This window comes from Anopheles coluzzii, chromosome 2, assembly GCF_943734685.1.
Source record: "Anopheles coluzzii chromosome 2, AcolN3, whole genome shotgun sequence".
In the NCBI taxonomy this organism is placed as follows: domain Eukaryota; kingdom Metazoa; phylum Arthropoda; class Insecta; order Diptera; family Culicidae; genus Anopheles; species Anopheles coluzzii.
The window spans coordinates 14,192,733-14,211,773 of record NC_064670.1 but is presented as its reverse complement, the minus strand read 5'-3'; the positions used below and the strand labels follow the sequence as shown (position 1 = coordinate 14,211,773).

The following is a 19,041-nucleotide window of genomic DNA, read 5'->3' as shown; positions in this document are numbered from 1 at the left end:
CTGGTGGAGAGATAGATAGATTGTTTGGAGTGTAGGTGTAAATATTTCACTGCTGATGATTCTGCGCTACTACAGCAGGGTAAATGAAACAGCAAATCGGCTTTCGTTTTTTTTGACAATCGATAAAAGGTGGTAAATCTTTATTTAAACAATCAAATGATATTTTTGCGAGTGAGAGCACGAAAAATTTTCAGTCACATTATACCGTGTCGCAATCGAAATAAAATTCACCTCAGCTTACATTCTTCCATTTTTCTTTGTTGCTGTTGCACTGTGTGTCCTAGCTAACTAAACTATACTGCTGAACTGCTAGCGTTAGAGAGAGAAAGAGAGAGAGAGAGATGCATAAATAGGATGGTGTTGTGTTCGCAGAAAAAAAGTCAAAATTACACATTTTTGTCACCTTGACACAATTACAGCAAAAAGCGCATTAATCAGACCAATTCGAAACCGTTGGTGTTGTTGTTGTTGTTGTTTGAAAGTGGGTTTAAAAGGGTAATATTTAGAAAACGAAAACCAAAACCAATAACAGCTTTTTGTACAGTAGTACTAGTAAAGTACTTGAAAAGAAAAAAAAGGGGGGTTATTGTTTGTTTCTTTCTTCGACTTTTACACGTTGCCGACGATCGACGATTGACACACACACAAACAGAGCAACAGAGGCGGGTCGGCCCAGTACACTAGGTATATGGTTTTATATATATGTACAAGAGAATTTGTTTTTAAACTGCTTTTACATTGCTTTGCACCTCGCTTTCCGGTATCCGTTCTACTAACAAAACAAATATTACGCATAATATAACAGAACAAACATATATAAATTCTTATCAAAATCAAAAAAACAAACAAAAAGAAACACATTTCGTGAATGGCGATGGCGCGAGCGCCCGCTGATGATTGTGATCTTTGCGGGTAAATCCGTTTCCCCTGTTTTGCATCTTCCTTTCCTTTGTGTTTCGATACACACACTGATGATGCTGCTATGCAGTTATCTCTGTGTGTGTTTTTTTCCTCACCGCCGGTACGTAATTGTGGATTTTTGTGTTTCATAATAGTTCGAAAAAGCTCGATGCTTTGTTTTGCCTCGATTGTTATTCATATTTCATGTTCCTTGTTCCGTGTATGTGTGTGTGGTTGTTGTTGGCAAGAGTTATTTAAAAGAATACACTATAATGCTATATGCGCAGAAGAGAATTTGCAATGCAAAGGGCGCTCGCCAAAGGACTGCATGCGGGGCGTTTGCTTCACTTTCTGCTTTTATCCAAAATTTTTGAGCGTACGATGCTGTGTGTGGTTTTGATTTGACCAAAAGACAAACGCCCGCCAAATAGGAGAGCTTTTTTGTGTGTAAACAAACCGCTCTGTTCTAATTCATTTCACATGTTTTTAGTAACCGTGTAACACCGTAATATTACCACAACGTTTGGCACAATAACACTATATCTCAATCGTTCTAAGCTGCGCTCTCCTGACTGCACATTAATTCCGCTTTCACGACGCTGCTGTGCTGGGGCTCCACAAAAATGCAGTATGTAAATAGAGCGCGCGCGCGCGCGCGTGTGTGTGTGTGGGCGTGTGTGTATAAAACAAATAGCGCATATTTAACAAATGTAAAGAGTTCAACAAAGTAACGTAACCGTAAACAAAACGCCGCGCCAAGATGCATGATCGAACGACGGAGGACAGAAACGGCCCCACTCCGCGATCCGATCTTCAACAAGTAATATAAAGTGGGTGTGTCTAACACGGGGCAAGGGAGGGAAGGGAGAGGGTTTAGAAGCTGAGCAAAATTCCTTTTTTTTCTCGCTAGAGTGTTCATGTGTTCGTTTTTCGTTTACTCAAAAGGGAAGGTTTGATAGGGATCTGAGGGACAACACTTCAGAGCAAAAGAGAACGCGAGGCGCGCGACCCTTCCAAAACCTTTTTCTTATGTGCGCCGGCTGTTGTTGTTGTTGTTGCGTATTCCATTTGCCGTGGGTGGTGCTGCAACCCCCGCCGTCGGTACTTTGTGGCGTCCCCGCTTGGTGCAATCGGTGAATTGTTCGTTCGAGCAGCCACCACCGCCGGTCGCTCGCTTCATGACGGACGTCGATTTGATCACCAGTGGTCTCGTGCTGCTGTTTCTGCTGCTGCTGCTGCTTCTTTCGTGAATATCGCCAGCTCTCAGCAGCTCGTTGGTCCTGGCGTTCTGTTGCGTACCGCACCCACCACCAGCAGCGTTGCTACCAAAGGCGTACTTAATGCTACTGATAAATTTACTAAACCTAGTGCCGCCGTCGCTGGGGACGGCGGGTCCATTGCCACTATCACTACTGCTGTCGCTGTCGCTGCCCAACAAGCTGCTGCTATGGCTTCTGCTGCTATTCAGGCTATTGTTGGTGGTGTTGGTGTTTTTGTTGCCGTTGCTATTGCTGAAGGTGGTTCCTCGGTGGAGCAGGATCGTTGCTTTACGGTCACCCGCGGTAGATGACGCCACACAGTACGCGGACGTCCGATCGGGTGCGTTGTTGTTCGTCGGTTCTATAGCAGCAGCAGCAGCAGCGGGCGTCTCCACCTCACGATACCGCCAGGACCATCGCCAGGGCCAGCTGCCGTACCAGCTGCTGCTGCTGTTGGTTGGCGGTGGTGGCGGCGGCGTCGTCGTCGTCGCTACCTGCCATCGGCTGGAAGCGTACTCTCAAGAGTGCTTCACCTTGCCGTTCAGCTGACGGCCGCCGCCCGCATTGCCGCCGCTGATCGCGTACTCGGTCGCGTGCGTCGCCACGTGCTGGATGCCCTTCTCCATGCATGACTGGTAGATTGGTTTCATCATCTGGAAGTGGAAGGGGAGAAGAAGAAGAAAAAGAAAAGAACACACACACACACATACGCATGGTGGGTGGACAAGTACTCGAGCGATTAGAATCCGTAACGGAGAGACAGTGAGAGAAAGAGGGAGTGTTCTTAAACTTAAAGTATACCCAAAGGGTTTGTTTGTGTAATCGACACGACTCCACACACCTTGGACGGACGGACACACATACATACATGCATTACCCCTTTGTTACCACAACCGACTGAAGGACACACAATTTCGGACGGCACCACAGAACGGAACATGGACTCATACCCCTTCCCCCTCCATACCTACCTACCTAGATAATGATCGGAGACGAAAGGCAAGCAATGGATTCGAAAAGGAAACGGACAAGAATCTATATCCCTCCGGCAGAGTGGGGAAAGAGAGAGAGAGCGGAATGAAAGAATGAAATTTCGATTGATTTTGTTAAAGGAAAAAAAGCCAATGATGTTTGCGTGTGTGTTTTTTTTTGTAAAAAGAAAACATAACATAAGGAAATAAATAAGGAATATGAATATGAATAAGGAAATAAAACAAAACAAGAAACAATCAAACGAAACTAAGAACTAAAAATAGAAAGCAAAGAAAACGTAACACATTTACCCCAAACATAAAAAAAAAAAACTGAAGTAAATAACATTGAACCCACAGACAAAGTAAGACAGAAATTAACAAAAAAGACAAAACCACACTAAACACAGCCAGGACACGAACCTCCAAAAGGAGAGAGAGAGATAGAGTGATCGAGTACGGTTTCGTTTGGTCAATTTTGATTGACTTTCTTTGTTTTTTTTTGTTCGCTTTTTGCTTTTACAATTGCTTTCGTGTTAGTGTTCTATTTCATTTAGAGCTTTGGTTTTTTCTTTAACTATTTTGAGTTTGACTTGCGCTTTTTCTTCTGTTTGGGGTTTTTCGATAAATAATCTTGCGCTTTTTCTTGGGTTCCAAAAGGTAGCTCCCGTTCCTTGTTGTCAACAATCATAACACACCACACATCGTACTACTGTGTTAGCATCCACACACAGGAGAGAGGGGGTATTTCACACCTGGTTTGGGTCACGCTTTTACTTGCTTTTTGTGGCTGGGAGGATTAGTAGCAGCTGCTTCTTCTTCGTCCTACGGTCTTTGAACGGGATTATTTGTAGAGTATTGTGTGTGTGTGTGTGTGTGTGTGTGTGTTGGATGCTCTCTCGAAACGTGTGATAAATAATATATTGCTAAATTGAGTTAACCCACCACCCACCCACCCACCAACGACCTACCCTATGCACACACTCAACACGATAGCTATTCCCGGCAGCCCACTCGCTACAACAGAACACTACAACACACACCGCCCGCCCCTTGCCTTCCCCATCCGCTCTTCTACAGTACGTTCAGCATACGCATATAGTACACGATCTCGTCCTGGTGCAGGTACAGCAGCGCGCCGACACCGACAATATAAAAGGAATAGCAAAAGTAACTTACATTTTCCCACAGCAGGTTCGCGATCTCGTCTAACCGTACGCCAAAGTCGCTCAGCTCGCCGCTATACCTGGGGATGGAAACGATTTCAGTAGCACCATGCCGGATCCCGTTTTGCTCCCCCCACAACACCCACGTACCTGATGTAGGCCCACGTGCCTAGCGTGATCAGCGCAACGCCCATGATCAGGTTGGCAAAGTTGGCAAACGTGTACAGCCCGACCAGCCCGAAGATGCCGCTCATGATGTACATTACCATCGCGATCACGAAGTAGACGGCGGGCGTGCGGGCGGCTTTGAAGATGTTCTTGCTCTCGTTGTGCGCCCGGAACGTGACGAACGTTTCGTCCAGATCCTGTTCCAACTTTTCCCGATACTTTTCCGAAAACTCTTCGCCGCCCATTTTTCGCTTGGACGAAAACTGCAAAACATCAAAACCCCAATTATGATCATTCCGATGCACCACTACACGGTTACTTCCGCCTCCTTCGCGCTCCTCTCCTAACCTGATGCAACGCCTTCTCCTTGATGCGGCTGTGCTCCGAGTCCAGGTGGGCCGTGCTGAGGTACGGTTTGGTGCCCCCGCACACATCCTCCATCAGCTGCGTGTAGATTTCCTTCGCTGCGGCGACCGCCGTCAGGTTGTTCGCTTCCGCCGTCGCCACCAGCATGCTTTTCGGCTCCGGCAGCTCGTTGCCCTTGTAGATGGCCATGTACGATTTGAAGTACTGCACCAGATCCCGGGCCTTCACCCGCTGGCCGTTGATTTCCTTCACGATCAGATTTTCCGGCGCCAGCAGCATCGGGACCAGCTCGCGCAGGCTCTTCTTAAACTCGGGCGTAATGTCGGACAGGCGGCCGTCGAAGCTCGGATTGGTGGCGACCGTCAGGCCCGGGTGGGGCATCAGGAAGCAGGCGATCTCGGAGAAGCAGGACGTGATGTGGCGCCGCAGCGATTGCAGCTCCGGGTGCTGCTTGTCCGACACCTCCAGCCGTCGCTGCAGGATCAGCTGACCGCCGAGCGCACCGTACTCGGCCTCGTACGGGAAGCTCCAGTCGCGCACGAGAAACTGTAGCCGCTGGAACGGCTTCTTGCCCGAGTCGGCCAACGCGAGCCGGCCGTACTCTGTGAAGAGCTGCAACGAATCGAGAGAGAGAGGGAAGGAGGAAACATTCGGTGGTTAGGACGGTTGACAGAGTAAAGGCCTCCCCTTTTCTACGGTGTACCTGTAGATGTTGCAGATCATCTTCCTGTATGTTCTGTGAGAGGTTGTAAATCTGCACGGAGGATAGCATGGTGCTGAGGGCGAACACGGTTGCACAGTCCCGCACGGTACTCTGGCTGTCAAAGGCGCCTTGTGTGTCCATCAGTATAATTGCCAGCTGAAACCGTGCCAAACACGAGTACAATTAGAATCACATCTCTTGGTCAAATGCACCCTCCTCTTTTCCTTACCTTCTCGCCATTGGCTCTGTCGTGGAGGAAAATGTCGGACCACATCAGGATGCCCGTTGTGTCACGCTCGCTGCCACCGCGCCACGAAAACCCGGACAGTGGTTCGCTCTCATCGCCCAGCCACTCCAGCACGCTCTGATGATGCACATACTGCAAACGGTCAGACGGAATGAGTTAAATTAGCGATGCACAAACAATTCATCCCCAACCAAGCCAAACCACCACCAACCTACCTTGGCGTACATGTAGCGGAGGAAAAAGTCCAGCAGGAAGCTTTTGCCCTTCCGGAAGGCACCGGCCACCGAGACGACCACGATCGCCCGGTCTTTGATGCTGTCCTGCAGCAGAATTTCCGACAGTGCCTCCTCGTTCAGCAGAAAGCTGTGATCTTCGCTCGTCTCCACGACCTGCACCGGTCTTGCCTCCATGCTTTTGGCTGTGTTTTTCGTTTTTTTGCGCACTCTATTTTAACTATTTTGAAACGGGGACACGAACGAGCGCGCTTTTACCCTACTACTACTATTACTATACACTAGATTTATTTTCTATCTAAAAATTTGCACTAAAGCGGTTTCTTTTTTAAGTTACACACACACTTCTCTTTCTGTTCGTGGTTCGTGGGAGTTCAAAACGTGCTTAAAACGTATTCGTCATTTATACGCCCGACCGTGTGTGTGTGTTACACTGTTGCTGGGCGAACTTTAACACGGCGTCAGATCCGGGCTGTTGGGAGAAAAGCAAAAAAGAAACAATTTAATACAATGCTAACGTTTAAAGCTTCTATGTGATAAATTCTTTGAAAACATCCGATAATGCGGTGAAAACGTTTATACTTCTATTAAATAATATTATATTCAAACGTCTGAAGATCTCCAAAACTCCGTACGATGCAGAAGGATGGGAAAGGAATGCGTCACACAATTGGAAACTGTTTTTTTTCTTCTCTCTCGTTCTTCAAGATCGCAAAGAAACCATCTCGACGCCGAGCGTGCGACTGGACCGCAACCGTCTAAATGCGTTAGAAGTGGCTCAACATTTACGGCGCAACCACGATCCTCAAGGTCTTCCCCGAACAGGGGGCCATTTGGCCGCGCGTGTGTAGATATATACTATAAACACAAACACAGCGAGAGCGCATCCAAAACGATCAACGATCAATAACGACACACTGGTGGGGCGAGTTGCGCGATATAGTATACGGAACGTTGTGGAGTCGATAGTTGGATTTAATGATGGAGTGATGACTCGTGCACAATTACTACCACCACTATATATGGGGGGTTGGGTTGACGGACACACAATTACAACCATGAAACACGCGGGGAAGATCGCAAAGTCAAGATCAGTAGCGTGTTGCAGAGCGCCGTAATTGGCCTGTGAAGCTAAAATGGGCATATACTGTGTTTGAGATCGAGCCACGGTTAGAAGATCGAGACGAGACTGTTACTGATCTCATATTCTTTGAAGCAACTCGAGTGCTGCAAAGTTCAACTTCACAAACACATGGAAACTCTCTCTCTCTCTCTCTCTCTCTCTTTCTCTTTAAAGACACAGACCCGAACAGGTTCTCTAATGGGCGTTCTTGTTATGGGGCTTTATGTGGCTATTAAATCTGCCTTTCGGTGACAGCGCCCTGTTGCGACTACAATCCCTACTCTCTCTTCGTTGGCGGCTCGCCGAGTGACCCGCTTTCTTCTTGGGTTGGCTTTCCAACCCGTCAAACCGGAATATGTGTAACCAAACCTTGTATTTGTGTGTGATAAAGGTGCACGTAAAGATTGATTTTTTCAAACCACAAAGACATTAACGCACGTCCAAAATGATGCATTCTTTCCACTGAAATGACCCTGAAAAGGATAGACGAAAAGACTGTGGCCAAAAAAGTGTTACATTAGGCTCAAAGGTTTGAGACCTTTGCAACAGGAGGATGGTGTAATGATACTGAATTAGAAGGTTCATATAATTGGCCAGTTTTTTCTGGGAGGACAACCCCATCCAAGCCCTTGGCACACCTTTTGGCACAACAGCAGCAAGGGTGTAATGTACGGCGACAGCTGGGCAAAACAAGTACAGCTGCAAACAAATGATTTACTGAAGGGTGGAGAAGAACACTTTTTAATACTAGAGCGGGTCAGGGTGTTAGCTTTTTGGCGTACGAAACACGAAAAGCGCATCTTCCGTTTGGATTTCAAGAAGCCGGGCACCATCATATTCCTGAGATTTTTGTGCCCGTGAACTATTAATAGAGCATCCCTCCTCCGCCCGCGTGTTTGAAACAATTTTTGGTGGTTTGTTGACGACGACCGGGGGCATCGCATCCGTGAGATTATTTCACTCCCGCCACACAAACCGCTTGATCTTCTGCTTGTTAGCTTCTTGTTAGCCTCTATTTCGTTGAGTCGCTCAGACAGCATTACAAGTGGTTCAGGGAAGAGGAGTGGTGGTGCAAATCGCTTCCCTTGATGTCATGCGCTTTAACCATCTGACACACGTCAGAGACATACACTGGGGGTTGGTAAGATTTATTCCCGGCGTGCTTGGTGCTATTACATCACTTGATCTTGTAATGCGCCGGATCTGGCTCTGTCTGCTTGATATCTTCATGCCCTATGTTTGCGTGTGATGCAGTGGTGCATCCAGAAGCCGCCTCGGGAAGTATGGTAGGAAGCGGCTGAATTCCACAACAAAATTCACTCTCCATGCAGGGAATTTGACCCACCGGCCGTCTCGATTACGTGTTAATCGCTGTTTTATGCCCTCGGTTGCTTCACTTTCGACATCATCACACATGGGCAGGCGGGGGGGGGGGGGGGGGGGGGAAGTTTGTTTATATGGTGGTTGCTGGCTTTTCTTTCTTCTGCCTCGTCTTCAAACAAACAACTGGGCCAGCAAGTAAGGGGAGTTTGGAGTTGAACCAGCGAGAAAACGGTTATCAGGGCGCATTTTCGATGGACGCGGGTGCGCGTATGTTGTGTTGCATATATCGAACGCTTCGATCTTCGATAGTGCGCGCACGTCCCAGCTACTATTGCGTGGAGTGTAGCAGTGTAACTTACACACTGTATTGGCTGTTTCGCTTTCGATGACGCGCTTCGGGGTCGTCTCTTGATCATCGATCGCGATTAATAGAGCGTGTACTGTTATCGTGTTTGAAGAAGAATTGATTACCCATGTTAACACCAGCAAAGGAGGGCATATGTATGGGTAGGTGCATTTTGAAGATGTCGAATTATACAATTTAACACTAGTTGTGTTATTTTGTAGGTAATTCCAATCATTCCCAAGGAGATCACACCCGGCGATGTTTTCCTTTTCAACCACACTAACAAACACACTGTTTCGCAGATTCGCGATCACGCTGATTGATGGACGAAATCAGATAAGGCTGCCTCGGAAGAAAAGAGGCGCCCATTCCTTTAATCTTCAAACGAAAACAACTCACTTTCGGTTTTGGATCGGTCTCGGTAGAGGGCTTCGAGGAAAGAAAAAAAACAGAAAAATGGAAACATCAGTAGGGCTTCGAGCGAGGCGGGTGGTGGGTGTGAGTGCTTTTGTGATGCGTCTCTGCAACGCTGGGTAAACTTGAATTAGTTTCCCACCCCTGCTGCTGCTGCTGCTGGCTGCCCATCTTAAGCCGTGTGCGCAGACATTGACCGATATTTCGTCATTGCGGGCGCATTGCGTAAAATATAAAAAAGCAGGCTTCAACCACTACTACACCACCGCTGTTGGTGGATTTAACTTTCAAATCCATCACAATAAAATTCAACATGCAATCTCGTGTGCACGGAGGGAGGAGTGGAGGGACTGTGCTTAGATAACTCTTATCGTGCGCTTCTGTTTTTTTGGAGCGATAACATGAGTTAGTAATGAAAATAGTAATAATGTTATTTGATTATAGATTAATTATTGGTCTGTCTTTACGTTCCAATATAAAAAAAAAATAAATAAATGTCTTTTCTCTAGAATGTTCACGTTGCAAATTGGAAAATACAAAGTTATAAATAAAACCAATTTGATTACGCAGCACAATCGCGCACTTGCTTGCTTCCAATGGGTAAGAAGACGCACGAAGACACGCAAGGCGATATTCTACCTGTGCGTTGTTGGCTTAAGTCCAATTAACCCTGATATGCCCTCGACAGTGGTGGACCAGGTAAATGGAACACAGAACGGAGAGAAGAAGGAGCTAGAAAAAAGGGCATCAACGCAAAAATAATACACAAACCATGTGTGTCTGTGTATTTGTGAGCCTTCCTTTGCGGCTGGGAAGGGGGTTTGATGGGAGAAGCGTTGCGCACTGCACTTTGACCAGGATCAGCAACACAAAAACACACACACACACACCACCATGCAATTGCTAATCATTTCCAATTCCTGGAGCGCCGAAGGTTTTGGAGGTGTACCAGATAGGTGTTTGCTGTATACAATTTCGATTTGAGAGGTACAGCCAATCTCATTTTACTTTAAATTGGGACATCAGACGCCCTAAATTGAGGTTGCTCAATTTTTGTTTTCGAAGATGACGTGGCATTCGAGGCGCGTTTTAAGAGTTTCAAGTCAACTTAATAGAGCCAAAGGTAGACAACGGTGTACGATAGGAGATGTTGGTGTGTCCACGTGCAGCCTTAGGGGGTGCTGTAGCTTTTGCTAATTAATTTCTCCGCCATTTGGAGCAGTAGAGTCCGAGGGTGGTTTCCATTCTGATGATGGTAGTGTTGGCATATTCTCCAGCCACGGCTCCATTCCGGCTGCTTCCCGACTCTCCGACTCTGTGGCGTGTTCGGATGGTATTCCGGTCTGATAAAACACGCTACACCTGGCCATTTTCACGCAAACACCACCACAAACGCACACACACATACACGCCGAGTAGATTGCTCTCAATAATTCACAATTGAGCTGTTGTGTTGGAAAAACTACACCGAAACGGGGAGGTTTCCTCGTGGAAAAAGGGCAAATGAATCGCCACCAACACCGAGATCTTCCACACCCGCCCGTGTGCGCCATGTAATGTGCTGTAATCATCATTTCTCCCTGCTCCTTTTCTTTCCGGTAGCAGCAAATGTAGCAGAAAACTGATAACGATTAGAAGAAGGTGTGAACGATGTACATAAACACACACACACACACACACACACACGTTCACTCACACAGACACCAAAGATTATCAGCTGCGTGGATTAATTTATCGCGCCAATCATCCCCCGAAAAAACACCCAGTATATGGACTATGGCCTAGGTTTTATGAGCAGAAAAAGGAAAGGAAATGGTTACGCGAAGCAGCTGTTCCACACACATACACACACATACGTCAATGTGATGTGTTCACCCACGCACTTTCTTTTCGCTCTCTTTCCATCACGCATTAAGCATTGATTAGTATTAGAAGGGAGACTTGGGTCTGTGCTGCTCCGTTTTTTTTTTTGGCTTTTTGTAGAAGCAGTGACTAACGGCGCACTGACCAAATCTTCCCTAGCGCTCCCTGGTCGGAGGGTTTTCGGGGTACTATTTTTAAGGACCCAACCACACACACACACACACACACACACACAAACACACAGGGGCGCGACGGGGACAGTAGCGGTCACGTTCTGCGCCTTTCTCGTAGCGCAGCAAAAGCGAAAAGCGGAGAAGCTTACACGAAACCACCCGGGACGGACACACGATCACGGCGCGCACCACAGACGACGACCACACGGAGCGTACTGATGAGCCGCGCGCGGCCGTCGAGCCGTTTTCGATCGCCCCGTGTTTGTGTGTGTGCGCGCGCGTGTTGGACCGACCGTCGTGGCGGTTTTCGTGGTCCGGTTCCTACTGTTGCGCTGTGTACGTGTGACCGCGCGTTTGCGTGTACGTTTGTGGTGGTGGCCAACGAGGGCAGCCTATACGCGCGTCACGCGCCGTCGATCGTCGTGTTGTTGTGTGTGGATGGATGTGCGCGATCCCCGGCAAACTTGAGCCCTCTTGCCTTTCGCCGTGTCCCTTGGGCGCGCCACCAACACCCATGTGGGTGGATTTTTTGTTTATTTATAAGCGATGCTTCCCATGCGTTCGCGTTCTATGTACTTCCATGCGGTGGCGGTGGCTAGTGACGGATTTCCAGGTGTATTTTGAAGACAGATCAGCACGTTTCGCCGCTACGTAGGAGAATGATAACAAAGATGTGTTATTTTCTGCCCTTCTTAACTGGACGCGTTGGGGTGGCTTTGAACTGCTGAAATAGGGAGAAAAATGTGTAAAATTAGCTCGGTTGCAAAGGCACGCATCTTCTCCACCGTTTTTTTCTGATGTAGAAGAAGCAATCCCCAATTCCAACTCACCCAATTGGGAACTGTGGTAGCGAGGGCAATTTTCAATTCAAAATAGAGCATTACTCTTCTTCGGTATCTTTAGCTGTACATTTTCCAGCTCAATGGTGTTAATTTAACAGCGCATTACTGACTCGATGCTTCCTCACCACTCCACCACTGGTGTGTTTCCGTGCGGTGTTTGTAAGCCAGCAGGTTTGATAGGTTGATAATGCTTCTTCTCCTCCGACGAACGAACTGTTTGATTCGTGGTCATTCCATGCAGCTGGCGGGCGGGCCGGCGCTTTATCGTCATGGATTTCTCAGGGTCGGCCGGTCGGTCGGTAGCAACTGATGGGTTTTTGGTTTTGGTCGAAAGATAAGATGCAGTTTCGGTTCTTTTCGATGTTCGACTGACGCAATTCGTTGCAAGAAAGCGCGGAAAAAGGTGTGTGTGTGTGACGTGGAGAGGTGGACGGACGCATTATTTTGTAATCAACTTAATGAGGGTTCGACTGTTGGGCGAATATGCTGATGGAGTGGCAAAATTTTGCTGTCGTGTACGGAGAGAACGGAGATTAATTTGCGTTGAAATATCAACCTGCTTCACAAGGTATTAATACAATATTTTTAAATTGTTGGAACTCATTTTGTCATTGAATTGTAATGTTCTTGATCTGCCTGCAAAATGTCTTCAAAATACAAATAATGCTAAAAATCAATCTGCATGCGAATTCCTTCAGTGATTTTCAGTGAGTGAAGAGATCAGCAGAAAGCGCCTCCTAATCATACCACATCGCGACATAAAAATGGGACAATTTTCATCCGGAGCGCCCGCATCCGCCTCAACGCTTCCCCAGTGGGGACAAGCAAAAACCCATCATCAAAAAAGGGGTAGACAGTGGCAAGAAGGTGAAAGCCAGCATCGTGTGTTGTTGGGACGGGGTGGAGAGAAAAAGAAAACAAAAAGAACAACACAACACACAAACACACGGCCCACATACAGATTTCCCCTGGCAGGCGCCTCTGTTGTGTAGAGTGCTGCGTTTGCGCATTGCCACGAAAACAAATACCGTACCCTGCTGCTCATCGCCTTCTTTCTCTCCCCGACTGTGTGCTGGCTTGCATTCATGCTGTCCGAATCTAGCTACTTGTCAGCGACCCTTGCCTTTCCACGTGGATCCTCTCCCGAGACACCGTGAGCTTCCTGTTGCACTGGGGAGAACCATTCGCGCGCCCTTCATATGTCCACAGCCAGGGGGTAGCACAAACAGAGCAACGGAGGCCTACTCCTCTTTGGGAAGGGCAGAAGCATAGCAAACTGATGTCCAAATTTTGGACCGTGTGCACCTTTCTTCCCCCCTTCTCGGTTGGTATCCGCAATGGTGGGAAGGTTTGGTTGTTTTTGTTTCTGTTCCATTGTGCCACTGGAATCTCTCCACCTTTGTGCTGATTCTTTTGCTGAATCGCTGTGAGGATTTGGAGAGAGGGACCGTTTTGCATCCGGGAAGGTGAACAATGGCCTGTTTTGTTTTCACTCTCTTCATGGCCGCTGTAAACTGTGGTTCCATGGTTACTGCAAATGGCCCTTGAAGCAGCCTGCTGGGAAGAAACGGAGCATTATTAAAGCAGGCTATGCTAAATCGGTAGCCCTTGGATTTGGGATCAAACATTCAGCCTCTTTCGGGCGGCGCTGGAATGTGCTGCATTTTTCGCATTCCTTCTATTTTGGACCCATGTTTCACGACCGGACTACAGCTACACCTGTGCCGCGCTTTTCTATGGTCAGCAACGGAGATTCTTCTTTTCGTTCCACACAATGCTCCGTGTAACACGAAACATTTCGCTGCTGCTGTGAGTTTTCGCCTTTCACCTGGCAGACAAACGTCCACCAGCTATCCCCCCCTCCGTCGGCCTGTGGTAGCCTGCGTGGGGACACAAACATTGTGGATTGGAAAGGTGATTGGGGCCAATTCAGCAGACATAGTCCCCCCCACACACACACACAAACACACATACACTGCTGCATCTCGTACTTGCACTTTTTTCACACTACCAACACTACACCAACTTCGCTAGCACGTCAGGGTCGCACTTCGGCAGGAGCCACCTTTCTTCACACCAGTAGCTTCCTCCATCACTTCACCAGAAGACAAAAAAACACGACTCGATTTGCTGAATAATGCAATGTCACCCAAAAAGTGTTGACTGATTGCTCGACAAATTGCATTCCTCCAGAAGGAGAAACAACCAAACGAACCAAACGAACTGAATGAAGAAAATATTACGCACTTATTTTGATCTTTTCTCTCGCTGCTGGTGTCGACCGAGTTGGTTCTTCATCAACAAAAGTTATGACACGATGGTGCTCCACGCGCGCACTGCCACTGCTTTTCAATGCCAATCGCGCACCACCAGATATACGATAAACGATGCACTCTGCACTTGCTAAAACGCACAGCACATTTTGGGACACGCAATTTTTGCCAATTTGGTGTAGCACAATTTACATCACACATCAGCCAGTGCGATGATGGAAAAGATGACCCGTACTTCGGGAAATATCAACGCTAATGCTGCCCGAACACGGTGACGTTCGCAACCTGCAAGCAGTGCTGCTGGCAGTGTGGCCAGATTATTTTGGCAGATTTCGGTGGGAGCGTCAATATTTTATCGGTAGTATTTGGTAGGAGTTTCAATTTGTATCCGTAGTTTTCGGTATGTTTTGAAGTGTTAAACGGAAGGGGGATGTTAATCTGCACGAGAAAATACATCCTTTTTTATTTGAAGGAGATGCATCAGATTTGGTCCATAGTGGCCACACGAGTGAGGCCTTTCTGAAGTGTCGATCTGAAAAATGTGCTATTGATCCTGAGCCAACGAAGGATTGAGATGCACATTTCCTTTTGAGCGGTGGTGATTCCCTTTTCTCGGCGTTCCACGCGGCCGCTTAGGACCAGTCTCAGTGGCAGTTCTTCTTTTTCTAGTTCTGGTCGCTAGTGATTTCCATATTACATATGGAGTATACTGCATTAAATCATTTGGGAAATGGTTTTATGACTTTTTGGTCAGTATTATGAGAAAATCTGTGATTTTCAGTAGGATAAATGAAAAATCGGTAGTTTTAGATAAATCGTTATTTCTGGTCACTCTGGCTTCTGGGCGCATGACGTTTTGCGAAGTGCGTGTGTTTATGGTACACGTTTGAGGGCGCTGCAGGTTTGCTTGAAAAAAAACCCCGTGTGCACGGTTTTCTTGTATAACAGTTCAGGGTTTTTGGATTCAAAAATATAGGTAACGGTAATGTTAAAGGGAGAAATTGTGAGAAATATTTAAAATAAACTGATTTTGAACTTGTTTGTTTAATTTTATGTAGCCTACTGTGGTTTATTAGGCTCCGTTACATCAATTTTTCTCCTTCTTGTTTGGCACAACTACGGTTGTCGGTAAAGGCCTACCTGTACAACAAGTGGGCTTGGCATTCAGTGATATTCAAATGGCAAGAGAATCTGAAGCAAGATCCACATCGGTCTTGGAACTGACTCCGAACTCTTGCCAATTCTGTAGTACCCACTTCACACGAGGCGTAAAAATGAAAAGTTTACGCTAAATTTGTGTGGGTAAGCGTAAAATTTACATCGAAAGAGTATGCGGTTGTATGGCTGAAATCCTGTTTTCGCCGAAGTCTACGCTTCGTGTGACATTCGTATCACTTTTACAAAACCAATACTGGTCCTAGAATAGGTCCCAACACCATACAGGTCGTAGAATTCAGCTATCTCACTCGAGGCTCTTTGTAGCATAGATTTTTTTAGATGCGAAAAGCCTTGTTTCCACGGAACGATTTCTTCTTGAAAACTTCTGTCAAAATGACCGTTTCCCAACTTCCCAACTTCCGTTTTTTGACGGTGGAAGGTGAAAGATTTGCCATCAAACAATCGTTGCGTGGAGAGTTGCAGTTGGACGTGTGAGCCTTTATGCGAAAACTGTTTAAAAAAATAATTCGGTCCTGTGGGGGGGGGGGGGGGGGGAGCCGGTGCGGCTATCAAACATGTTAAACAAGTTAAAGACATGACAGCACTAAGAATATCCTTAAATTTCTACTCCAACTGGGAGCTGGTAAACTCCTAAAAGTATGCAATAGATTAATGCTAAAATGTTTAAAAGAAATCACATTGCATACGTGAAGGCGTTTACTAGCATTTGTTGGGGCTAAAGCTTTCAAATATGCAATTAGGTAGAAAAATTACAACGTCGACACAGCTTTGTCGACCGTAGATGAAGTAAACAGTTCGGAGTAGTAGTAGAGGAACTCTCCATTCCTACCAAGTACCATGTGCTATTGAAAACACAGTTGTTGGATCGGAAAACAGGCAACAGCATTCTCTGGTGCGATTGCCACACCGAATTGTGCCGTATCACGCTTACTACATTGTTTTGCGATTCCTGTTAACCTTTATTGTAAGAAAATAGAAAAAAACCCGTAATATACGCCTACCCTCTCCATGAATGATAGTATTTTAATTCGAAAATTGTGAGAAATGGCACAGCATCGTTAGCGGGCGCCAATTTTCACCGACCGTACATCGGACTTGGGCCGTATAAAATGGGCATGAGCCTGCTGGCGTACCTTTGTGTGCTGTACGTTTTACCTTTGATTAAATGTCAGCGTGTCTGTGTGTTTACATTTTATCGACGCACTGTTCCAAGAAGGTGAATTCAAATGATGGTGCCACTCTTTTCGCGAACTACTCCAAACACTGCCATGTCATGTCGAGGATAACGTTAAGTGATTACCGTTTCGCAGAGTGAATAATTGCAACGGACCATCTGCTGGTAGATTGTAGGGTGTTTCAGTGGAAAATGCTATCTAAAAATGCTCTAAACAAGATCACTATCAGCGTTCTGTCCGTCAGAGTTCATGGAAAAGTTCAATCGCGGTAGTTGTTTAATGTTCAAAATAGAGCGCTGATGTATTTGAAGTACATTCAATTGTTTTATTCCAATGAATGATGTTGCATGACACTTTTCATCACAACTCACCCGGTGTGGGTGTGGGGGTTTAGTATCTCAAGCTTACCTTTCCGGCAGCATTTAATGTTGGATGAAACAGTCTTTAAAATGAATTACTGTAACATAAAACCACGCACCATTCTCCTACGGTTGACATTCTCGGGAGTGCGAATGATAAGATAAAGCTGTCGTGTACCACAAAGTACTTGAAACTTACAAAGCCGCAAAAACACTTCTTGGGGCGGTTTTAATAAACAATCGCTCCGGTACGGATGGGCGACATCCGGTTACGAGCAATTAATCGATTGAGTACCGGTAGTAAACCGCGTTCTACTGTCGAAATATATCGTCGCTTTTTTTAACGCACACCACATTGGAAAATTGTGGTAGAAAGTTGTTGAAAAAAAAAAAAAACATTCCCCTTCTCTCGCAGTTGTACAGAACACACTTTCTGCGGGGTGTGGTGGATTCACGGTTGAAAGTGACAATTACGACCACTCGAGCATGTGAAATAAACTCACCACCTCATCCGGCAGCGTGTTTGCAGTCGTTATAAAACGAAATCGACCGCAGTAGCGAACAGTTTAAGTGTGTCATCTCGAAGGCGCGCGCTGCCTTCAGGTTATGGAGGCGCCACCGGGTGGGTGACGTTTGTTTCGGCACCCTGCTCCCTTTTTCTGGGACATATCTGCAGTTGATGGGTTTTCTTAGTAGAAAGCAAAGTGTCATTAAAACGTGGCAAGGTGCAGGAGTTATGCCCGCTGAAGATCGACGTCTTACGGCGGCGAGGGGGCCGTTATCGGGACGTCTGTTGGGTGTTGGGGAGACGACGAACCTTTCGCCATTTCTGGCGAGATGATTCTTTCCGCTTGCAGGGGGAAGAGGGTGAAAAAAATGAAAGCGCTTTCAACCATCTCTCGAACGCGCTTGCACCAGATGTGTCTAACGACGCACTCTCGTGGCTGCAGGTAATGCATCTTCTCGACGGTGCGGCTGAGTGGCGTTCTATTAAAAAGTCGTTTCCGACAGCCAATCGGTGCCATTGGCAACTGGGTTGAGATTTTTTGTTATCGTTGTTGCCTTTCGATGAACCGGAAACACAGGAGTAGCAACCGTCCCTTGCACTGGGCTGATATTGTTTTGGCTTCCGCTTTGTGTGTTCTTCGGTTGTATGTTGGGTGTTTTTTCTTGTTGTTGCTTTGTACAACATCACATAAAATAGTGCAAAGATTTTGATCGATCGGCTGCATGCGAACGGGAAGGTGCCGGAAAAGAGTTTGGTGAGAACCATATGAGCAGGAGCGTACTCCGGGAGCGCGAGTGCCCTCGAGCGATGGATTGTTGTAGGGTTTATTGCATTACGATGCGTAGGATACCTTTTTTTTCACTGGCAGGCGCTTCCTTATGCACAAGTGGGGGCAAACAAATCCCAAACATCCAGTCAGATTGATAGTATGCTGTCGCGGGTGTGGCACGGATTAATAGATACGATAGATCTGGGTTCAATTCGTGCGTTCCCAACAGTATGGGCTGATGATTGAAACAAAAATAATAATAATTAACCTGCAACACAAATTGTATGAAACTATTTTTAGAATAATATTAGATACTCGCATGAAACTTAAAAAAACATGCAATTTTCTAAAAATGATTCCAGCCAATGGAAACAATTGTACCTTTCCTTCAAACACCTCTGAAACTAAGAGCGCCTAACAGGCTGCAACATAATAATCTAGTTTGCTGGCTTTGCGCCTTGAGGTATGCAATATCGTTTGTTGTTTTGTACACGGCACGGCAATGTTTTGTACACAGTACGCCTGAAGGTATGCAATAATGGTTATTGTTATAGCCAAAAAGGTAGCTCAACTCATAACTATTTGAGAAGCTTATTGAGAGTGCTGAAACAGCTAGCAAATGATACTAAAGCAAGATAATACGATTTTAATTAAAAAAGAAGTGGGGTTTTCGTTGTATTT

At 46.4% G+C, this 19,041-nt stretch overlaps 1 protein-coding gene across 2 annotated transcripts; it reads right to left on the bottom strand.

Moving 5' to 3' along the window:
- Positions 1-109: 109 nt before the first annotated feature.
- Positions 110-14,644, bottom strand: LOC120953491 (atlastin). 2 transcript variants are annotated; one of them, XM_040373461.2, is made up of 8 exons: positions 14,345-14,644; positions 5,996-6,485; positions 5,763-5,912; positions 5,534-5,689; positions 4,813-5,442; positions 4,447-4,727; positions 4,310-4,376; positions 110-2,812 (listed from the first exon to the last, which is right to left on the bottom strand). In XM_040373461.2, exons 2-8 carry the CDS (start codon positions 6,188-6,190, stop codon positions 2,678-2,680), a joined length of 1,614 nt encoding a protein of 537 aa, XP_040229395.1. In that variant the 5' UTR covers positions 6,191-6,485; positions 14,345-14,644; the 3' UTR covers positions 110-2,677. The 2 variants fall into 2 exon arrangements, with proteins under 2 accessions (XP_040229395.1, XP_040229394.1); XM_040373460.2 differs by lacking the exon at positions 14,345-14,644 and adding an exon at positions 11,405-11,517.
- Positions 14,645-19,041: the final 4,397 nt, after the last annotated feature.

Excerpts from the sequence above, each read along its gene's own strand:
- LOC120953491 (XM_040373461.2), bottom strand. The coding sequence starts at position 6,190 with ATGGAGGCAAGACCGGTGCAGGTCGTGGAGACGAGCGAAGATCACAGC. Across the intron at positions 5,913-5,995 it reads TCCGCTACATGTACGCCAAG|TATGTGCATCATCAGAGCGT; the intron begins GTAGGTTGGTGG and ends GACCGTTTGCAG. Across the intron at positions 2,813-4,309 it reads CGAACCTGCTGTGGGAAAAT|ATGATGAAACCAATCTACCA; the intron begins GTAAGTTACTTT and ends TTCCACTTCCAG.